General features: G+C 44.0%; 1 protein-coding gene across 2 annotated transcripts; it reads right to left on the reverse strand.

Annotated features, from left to right (window-relative positions):
- Positions 1 to 3,844: 3,844 nt before the first annotated feature.
- Positions 3,845 to 9,037, reverse strand: LOC144147398 (uncharacterized). Of its 2 annotated transcripts, XM_077679521.1 has the most exons (8): positions 8,911 to 9,037; positions 8,737 to 8,820; positions 8,587 to 8,659; positions 8,422 to 8,516; positions 7,698 to 7,799; positions 6,924 to 6,965; positions 5,327 to 5,377; positions 3,845 to 4,916 (listed from the first exon to the last, which is right to left on the reverse strand). In XM_077679521.1, the coding sequence occupies exons 2-8, from the start codon at positions 8,794 to 8,796 to the stop codon at positions 4,809 to 4,811; spliced, it is 531 nt and encodes a 176-aa protein (XP_077535647.1). In that variant the 5' UTR covers positions 8,797 to 8,820; positions 8,911 to 9,037; the 3' UTR covers positions 3,845 to 4,808. The 2 variants fall into 2 exon arrangements, with proteins under 2 accessions (XP_077535647.1, XP_077535648.1); XM_077679522.1 differs by lacking the exon at positions 6,924 to 6,965.
- Positions 9,038 to 9,307: the final 270 nt, after the last annotated feature.

Here is a 9,307-nt window from a genome sequence, read left to right on the forward strand (position 1 = left end):
TTCTAGGGGTCCAAGAAAACATTTTTTTCTGCTAAAAAAAATTGGTTAGGCACTAACTACAAGAACACACAATGCAGATTATTTAACAGCCTTTCCAATAACATCAGTTTTTTAAATGTTTTCATAAATCATAGTTCTGAAAAAAAAATATCAAAATCAAAATTTTTGTCAAAATGTCAAAAAAAATGATAAAAAAAGGAGTTGTGTATAACAAACCACCGGTAGTAGGAAAAAATTAGAATATACATTTTGTAGGGAAACATTTCAGAAATACGCCCTAGAAAAAATGTCGACATGCGCGGAACAGTTATTCAGATATAAAAAAAATGTTAGCACGCATGGTGCTCGTGTCATGCGGTGAAGCCCAACCTCCAATCCAAAATGTGCAATTTCGGGTGGTTCCATCTGGCATGTTTCTGATAATGTGAAAGTGGTGCTGTGATAATGTTAAATCTGGTGCCTCTGATAATGTGAAGGTGGTTCCATCTTTCACATTATGAGAGGCACCAATTTGTCACCACATAACATAAAAACATCTTGTAAATGACTGACTTTGCATTTACAGCCAGCACAATATTTGGGACAAGCACGCGATGCGGAAAAACATGCATAAAGTTGAAAACAACTCCGTGGTTGATGCTTGTTGACGTTCGCGGTCAGTTATCTCTCAAAACGTAAAGTTGAGCTTTATTATCATCTTCTGACTCACAATTGTAGCTTTGCTTGCAGGAATGAGGTGCGATGCGCTAGAATCGTGCCCTGCAAACTTTGGCCAAGTAGCTGTTGCGCAATAAAAAAGATCAGCACAACCAACCTCCTCCATTGCAGCGCCACCTAACGTTTTTAAAATGAAACAGTACAAAAACTTATCGGAGACTCCGTCCAAATAGACAGTTCAACTAAGCAGCAACACTAGACAACCGAAATACCCTCGTATGGAAACAAAACTGGAAGGCGAACAGCTGGCAGTGTGTAAGGCCGATTTGAAGCGCTGTCCTCATCGGAACAGATCTCTGGCGACTGGGTGTGATCTTTTGACTTGCATTTGAAGTTCTAATCGCAGAAATCGGGTTAGGGTGGGGGGAAATCAGGAGCTGTGGGCTTTGTTCGAGGATCAGTCGCGGACACTCAAGGCGCCATGGCAGGTAGCCTTGAAGTTGGGTAACTGCGTAGTAGCGCTAAATATGAATTTCGCGATGCAGAAACGAAACAAAAACTGTTGTAAACTGTTCGCGAATGGCCCTGGGGTAAGTAGAACTACCACACAACTTAAAACAACGTCCGCAAAGGCAATAAAACTGCCTAAAATCATAAAGTACCTTTGCAAACAGGCACTGCTTGACATTTCCAGCCAATTTCTGGGATTATTACTGTCAGAGTGCAAACCTGACGATTGAAAATCGTTTGCTGGTTCATCATTCATGGCCTGATAACAAAAAAACAAACGCTGATGCAGAATAATTACGAGTTGCACACATTCTTCGTTGGTAGCAGTGACGCGCGATGGCCACGCCCCTTTTCCACACTCAGGTGATTCAAACGAGTGTCAAAAATCACGTTTTTGTTGCAAAAATGAAAGCAAAACTGATTTTGAAAGGCCATTTTCTGACCTAACTCCAAACAGCTTTACTTGTTCGAGCAACACCTGGAACGCTATGAAAAGGCGCTCCCAAGGTATAGTTCAAATTGAACGATTTTGAATAGGTGTGGTAACGAAAGAGTTAAGACAACGTCGCTGATGCCAATTGGCCAGTGTCATGCAAGACAACTCCAAAGCGGCAGACTGCTGTGTAGCTAAAACAGCATCGTGCATCCAGCACCAACACCAGTGTGCATCGGTACTTCTATGTTTTCTTGCACTTTCGTAAATTGCATTGTTTACCCCACCATTCATACTGCTGGAAAATGAATATGCATTATATTTAAGCGCAAATAGCTCGCTCGGCAAGCTAATAAGCCATGCCTAATTTGCATTTTGCTTTTGCCGGCCTCAGCCAATTGTACAGCAGCTGGGAACATATGACATCATAGGTTCTGTTGTGGGAAATGAGCTAGTGTGTCGCATGGCCATTCCCTTTTTTCGTAATAATATAGCTTATTTGAGCGAAGTATGCATTAAAAGTGGTGTCAGTATGATTCTAACGAGGCAATTTTTCGAATGAACCAAACTTCTGTTTTGTCTTGATGGCCCCTTTAAGAGGTAATGTGTATTGCCTTATTGAGTGCGATTCCGTTCCCTGGTGGGTACAAAACCGCCACTTCCTGTACGCACCCAGCGCCATCTGTTGCACTTCGAACACTCCTATTGTTGTTTTGAGCAAATGCTAAACGAGCCCACCTGTTGGCCTCAGTAGCCTATTGGGTAGAACAACGGGCTTTGGAACGAACGGCCCAGGTTCAAGCCCCAGCAGTGCAAAAGGTTTTTGCAAAATCTGTGATCTTTATTTTACTGTAAAAGGCTCTCTTGGCTCAATTCTACGCCTTATTTTCGTAAATAAGGGTGGTTTGGTATCTTTTATGTCGTCTTATGGGCAGAGCCATCATACCAACACGCTTAATTACCGTTTGGCGTCGCACCTGAAGTTCCTGGCTTGCCCCTATCTCTGAAGTGAATTTTGCCCTTATTGTACAGTTGAACCTCGTTATAACGAACACTGATATAGCGAATTATCGTCTATAGTGAACTAAATACTATCTTTGGTTGGCAATGCTTTATTTCAATGACACTTATTCTTTTATAATGAAACTGAAACCGCGAGAGCCGTGCGATATCAAATACAGTCGAACACGGATATATCGAACTCCAAAGGGATCGCGAAATAGTTCGATATATGAAAAATTCGATATAAAAAATTGGGCTCTGAGACCTCACCTGTGGCGGACGACCACTTACCGATTGGCGCATTCAAGAATGACAACTAATTCTGCACTAACGACGCAACAGGATGCTTTATTTGCGTGAAAAGAAATCGCTGATCTTGGCCTGCTTCTTCGTCCTGTACATGGAATTAAAGATGCTGGTCTCGATATTCTCGAGGCTATCCAGGTGTGACAGCCCAGTTCCTCCCATGCCGCCGCAACTACGTAGAATCAAGCTGAACGCAGCCGCCAGTTCACCGGCGGAGTACGATCGTGTAGCCGCATCCTCGTCCGGACGATCTTCCCCACCCGAGCTATCAGCCTGGGTTCCTGCAACCGCAGCTACGATATCCTCGTCACCGACGCTCGCAACAGCCTAAACATTGCTGTCAGCGTTCACGAAGTCGCAGGCGGACAGTCCGGCTGGAACAGCAGCCGGGAAAAGGGACGACAGCTCGCGAAACGGGTCGACCATGTCTTATTCGTCGTCGTCGCCGTCTTCGCAAGCTTCCGAATGTTCGGCCGTCACGAAGCCTGCCTTCCGGAAGCAGTTGGCCACGCTCTGCTTTACGCTGTTCCAGGCACCCGTAATCATGTGTATGGCCCCCAGCTGGTCAACTTTAAGCTCGGTGCCCACGCGGAGGTTCATGAAAAGCCTATCAAGGAGTCGCCTCCTGTACCCAACCTTGAACGACGCTCGAGCGGCTGCAGCCTGGCTGTGGTGTTCGGAGGCAGAAACTTGAGCTCAATGTTGTCGAGCTCGCAGGTGGTTTGGTTGGCCGAGCAGTTATCCATGAGAAAGCAAGCGTGACGCTCCAACGCCCCGGCTTCTGTCCCTGTTGGGTTTCGGTGAAGGCACTAAAGGCACTAAGCGACCGCGGAAATCGGGGGTGCAGCGACCGCCGAAGAGCACCTTCCAGCTCGTGCGGTGTTCGATATACCCAATGTCGGGAAAAATACCGTTCGATATAAACGTACAAATTCCTATACTTTTACACAGAATTTTCAAGGGGATAATTCATGAGTTTGATATAGACAATAATTCGATATACCCGTGTTCGATATATCCGTGTTCGACTGTATACCGAAGAAATATTTGACCAGGAGGCTTAGAAGCTAATTGGAAAAACTCCCCATAGTTCCAAACTGCAGAAGTATAGAGGCCATTTTGTCCGTGGGCACTGCGGAAAACTTCATGCTGCTCAGTGCTGTGAGTAGCCACCAGACGAAGATCACATCCTTTGTCAAAAGTGAACTTTGTTCTGTTGTAATTTCATATACTCATGCTCCGGTTCATTGAGCTCGAAATGCAGCAAGTTTTACCCTGCGTATAGTGGGTTCGAAGCCTCAAACAATGCAAAATGCATTTTTGTATCAAGTATTTTTGCACGAGCCAGATTGTCGATTTGTTATAGCCAATTTTTACTTCTACTGTTATAACGAATATCAGTTATAATGAACTGATTTGCTGTCCCGATACTACTTCGTTATACTAACGAGTTTCGGCTGTAGTTGCTGTAAGTGAGGATAAAACACTACTGTGGTGGCAGATCCAGGAGAAATGTGGGATCCTGGGCCCCCTCCAAGCAACATAAAGAGCAGCAGTACAATGTCCACCATTCTCCATCTTGCCTTCCGAGGCATCCGCCAATTAAAAGGTCACTAGGGATTCTCCTTTTTGCCATCAGCTGTAGCATAAGCACAGGTGGAAAGAGAGACAAGATTATCTGATGCGAGGATATGCAATTTTTATTGCCAGAAATACACGAGGGCAACAAGGGGAAAACAAATAAAAATAGGGGACAGCATGGCATCATGGGCATGACACATCACTCTGTTAGACAAGTGGGGAGCACGCTTTGCTGATGTTGATACTAAACACAGCACCGTCACAGCCACACGCAAAAGTTACATGTATTTCACTCTGCGCAAAGCACCACTCCAGTTCGTCACTGTATGGAACTTGCAAACACTGGTTGCTGGACTTTCTTGGATGCTTCAGCTTCAAGTTCTTGGAGCTTGGAGTAGTACGTGTATATGCTGTAGAGTATGACGATCTGTGAAAAGATTACCGCACGAAACCAGTTAAAACTTTGAGGGGTGTAGTTCTGTGGTTTTGCTAAGTACTTTTCGTATTTATGCAAGTGAACATAACACCTTGCATGCTTACGCTTATTCCAAGGACGGTACTGCTAGCTGTGATTAAGGGCTAGGTTACGCAAACGTTGCCTTGTAACGATACCGCAATACCATACTGACCTACGACCGCTTCAATTAGAGCTCAGCTTACAACTAGTACCGTATTTCACGTCGTTAATGTGCAGCAAGCATAGCCAAACAGATGGGGCTGCAATAACACTGTTGCTCAATTTCTTGGTCTTTATACATTTCTTATAGCTCTGTTATGTTGTTTTGGCAACTTTAATGACAAACTATTTTAGCAAAGCATAAGCAATGCTTTCCTTACCTCTAAAATTATCCAGATGTAAGTAGGGACCACTTCTGCTGAATAGCTGGCCTGCAAAAGAAACTCGAGTACAGTCGGTAACACACTCGCATCACCAGTGCCATCTACTTTTGCTGTTACTTAGCGGAAGCTGACTACAGCTACTGAACATAGCTCTAATCACATTAAACGCTGAAAATTAGGTTGGAATGCATGACGTGATTGTTCACTTTATAGGTGCAAGCAATGATTTGTGCTTTAGTGCACTATTAATGAGTCATAATTACGAACTAAGCAAATATACTGAAAGAACCTAAATGAGTTTTCTCGGTAGGACCAGCACATGCTGACCTGATTGTCATAATCACTGCGTGCTTTAAGTAGACCTAATTGATCACTTTGTGCTCTAAGTAGACCCAATTTGTTGAGTAAACATTCAATAATTTTGGTGTTTTAAAAAAATAGATTGGTACACTATTTATTTCATGTTGAACTAATTTCTGGAGAAAACATTTAATAATTTTCAAAGGATTGATGAACTCAGAATATGTGTAGGCAATTAAATGTCAGAAATATAACTCACTGTAAGAAATGAAAAAGCTACACTTTTACATGCTGCCTGTTTCTTGAAAAAAAAGCAGTTCGCTGTGTAGCTCAATTTTGTAAATAATTCTCACAATAGGTTTGGCTTCCTAGCAAAAAGGAAATTGTCGAGGACGGAGGACTTGCACTGCACAAATCAGTGCATGGCATACAAGGACACATTACTTTAATCTAGAACTACATTACCACAGGTCTTCAAATTGACCATATATTGGTATGCTTAACCCAAAGCAGCAGCTGTTACTGTTAAGAAAATTATTTTCCACTCACTATTATCGCAAATCATTACCTGCCAAATACATATAGGTTGTATTCACTGGCGAGGCACGCATGCAGCCAACCATGCGAGTGCGCCGTCACTGGTTACATTGGGCTCCGCAGGATGGCGGTACTTGTCCGTACTAAGCACACGATTTGTGCTGGACGTTCCAAACTCTACCCCACCGAACACAAAGTAATGCCTCGACTCCAATGTGAGTGCGATTAATAATATCTCTGTTGACACCACCTTTGAGAATGGGGTTTCAACAGAGCAGACAATGCGCGACGCTGTTTTTTTTTTTTTTTTTTTCCTGCGGTATGCGGACAAAGTGGCACAAGCTGCGCTATGTCCATGGCGCTTCGGCCATGCTTGTGGCCCTTTCCAGTGTTGCCAAGCGAAGAAACTGACAGCTAAACTTTTCAGCGAATACCATCTATATGCACATTTTTTCTTCTCTATACAGCACATGAGACACACTCTAACGTTATTCAATTGACAACAAGTGCCTGTGCTTTATTGTCACGTGGCTAAAGGGCAGTACACATGTGCAGCGAGTGACGCGTTTCCACACGCATTTTCTGCCTCTGAAACCGGTAGCGCAGCCTTCATGCGGGTTTTTGACGGCTGCCGGACTGTTTGCAGAGAGGGAAACGTGCGGAAACACGTCAGCCTCCGCACTTGTGTTTCACCCTTAAATCGATCCTGGACGTTGGCAAATGATAGTAGGAATGTCAAAGCACGCAAACTACTTACGGTGTCAACCTCGTCTTCAGTGTAGTAGTGTGAGCGGGGCGCCTTTGGGGGATCATTCACACAATTAACAGTTAGCACCTGCACACCGCCTTATTTTCTGGCGTATTTTTTTTTTTTTTTTTTTCCCGAAAACTATGTAAGCTGGTTGAACATGCACAGAAAGCTCCATTAACACCCGTCCTTCACTTCGAGTTGTTGATCAATTCGCGCGAGAGCGCTACAAACGACTAGCCTCCTGGTTAGCTCAGTTGGTAGAGTGACTGCTCCGGTTAAGCGGTGGTCCCGGGTTCGAATCCTGGACCAGGACAAATTTTCCTTCATCTGCGAAGTTTCTGAGGAAGCTGTATAGCTTTCCTTTGTAGCCGTACGGCTGCATTGAGGTGGATGTCAAACTTTGCTTCACAGAAGAAATTTTCAGCAACACTGAGTAACCATTTTGTTAAACATTGGTAGCATAGTACTTTCACCGGTAATGGTAATACTTTTGCATCAAAACAAAATTCATTCATTTGTGTGTTCGCAACAAGGCCAGAAAGGTGAGCAAAGTAGTTAAGATCAAGCGTTAACTTATGTGCCACTCAGATATTTACTGTTTAAATTACATTGCTGAGCACATTTGCTGACTATAGTGGAGGAGTGTTTTAAGAGTGACTTTACCCCATTACGTATGCAAGAGGTAGAGATATGTTTGCCATGATAACACTAGGATGAGAAATAATAAAATGTAGGATAGTGCATGTTACTCTGGTTGTAGGACAGGGATTTAGAAATTACCAGGATCACATCCTTGAACAAGTGAGCAATCATTGACAGGATGGTTGTGTTGAAATGGACAAGAAAGTAGATGAAGATCCAGCGTAGTCCTGAGGTGTAACCCTGCGATAAAAAGTTTCTATAAGTTTTCACTTTGACATGGCATTACGATCATTCATTTGCACGTTTTGTTGGCAATTACCAGCTGTACACGAGTTGGGTGTTATCATATGGGTGCATTGGCATAGCGTTAGCTGCATTTTGATATTTTTTTTATGTCCTGCTTTTATGGTACGAAGAAGGCAGATCTATACTTACAAGCAGCACCGAGAGAAGGGTACGTATACCATTCAAAATTAATCTGCATGTTTTCGTTCTCGTAGCATCAAATGACAAACTATATTAAGCACAGTGTGCAAATGTAATTAAGGTAAGAACTGCGCAAGTCAACTTGAAAAACCGTTTTTGCACATTGCTACCGAGCCGCGAACAGCGTGGCCCGCCATGGTCCTAGATTACTTGAATTTAAAACGCCCGCGCCAAGACGCTGTCTAGCCCCCTAGTGCGAGATTTAGGTCAAGAAAGAAGGAACCATACCACTACGGAGGGCAGAATACTCTGCCACGACAGCAGTTTTTCTCTGCTTCAGAGCCTTTGCAGTTAAAACAGTAGAGTTTTGTTCACTTTTACATAAAGCCCCTTGCTAGAAAACGAGGGAAAATTAAACGCCTTCCTGCGCACTTACCATGCTGAGGCAAAGAAGCCAGACCAGGCAGGCGACAATATTCATGAGCCGATTTGCGACGACTAATCCATACATGGCGTGCACGGCTGGCCGTTCTGTAAAATCGATTGTGTAACGGTCACATGGAAGCAATTTGCGCGCAATTGCGATAAGCACGACAGGTACCAGTGTGGTCCAGAGTAGCGGTGTAGCTGACCATGCTGCCGTAACCCATGATGATGCTGCCGGTATTGCACGCCTGAAACGGGAAAACGGTTTAAGATTGCATAGCAGTTAAGTATTACAAAAAATTATCGACACCATTCTGCTGCTTACCACGTAAAACGAGGCGAGGACAATGAGGCTTTCGGTCGTGCAGGTTGACCTCGTGCTCATGGTGATTCAATGGAAAAAACTGCGCTGGAATTTGCCGAGACACGGGGAGCGAATCAAACAATCGACGACACTAAAAAATTGAATTTGTATAATTACGGTAAAGAGGCAGCTTACTTCAGATTCGCTAAAAGGGCAGGCTAAAGGTGCAACGAAGTGCCGTGCCTTGGTCGAATTCGTCGAAGGCGCGCGAGCGAGTGAATGCGCATGTCACGAGCACGTTTTCCTTATTTTTATGTTTCGTTGATGCATGCGAAGCAGTACAAAAAATGTAGCAAGCTCAACGCGTAAGACTTGAAGGTAGCGAAGCTGTGCGTAACCTTCACGACCATCACGATCGATGGTTTAAGATTGCAGCCGATTTGCTTCTTCTTCGCTGCCACTCGCGGCGAACGCTGATGTTTGAGTTTTCTTTTTTTTTCGCCCAACATTGGCCGATCTCCGCAGGTGGGTATGCTTAGCTTGACGAACGTGCACTCAAGGCACGCGTGCACGAAGTTGGTATGCTAGCTTG

This window comes from Haemaphysalis longicornis, unplaced genomic scaffold (genome assembly GCF_048455015.1).
Source record: "Haemaphysalis longicornis isolate Haplotype H1 unplaced genomic scaffold, Haemaphysalis longicornis Haplotype H1 scaffold_7, whole genome shotgun sequence".
Taxonomy (NCBI): Eukaryota; Metazoa; Arthropoda; class Arachnida; order Ixodida; family Ixodidae; genus Haemaphysalis; species Haemaphysalis longicornis.

Coding starts and splice junctions, on each gene's coding strand:
- LOC144147398 (XM_077679521.1), bottom strand. CDS start 8,796: ATGAGCACGAGGTCAACCTGCACGACCGAAAGCCTCATTGTCCTCGCC. Junction 5,378..6,923: donor CTGAAGACGAGGTTGACACC/GTAAGTAGTTTG, acceptor TTTCTTTTGCAG/GCCAGCTATTCAGCAGAAGT. Junction 4,917..5,326: donor ACATCTGGATAATTTTAGAG/GTAAGGAAAGCA, acceptor ATCTTTTCACAG/ATCGTCATACTCTACAGCAT.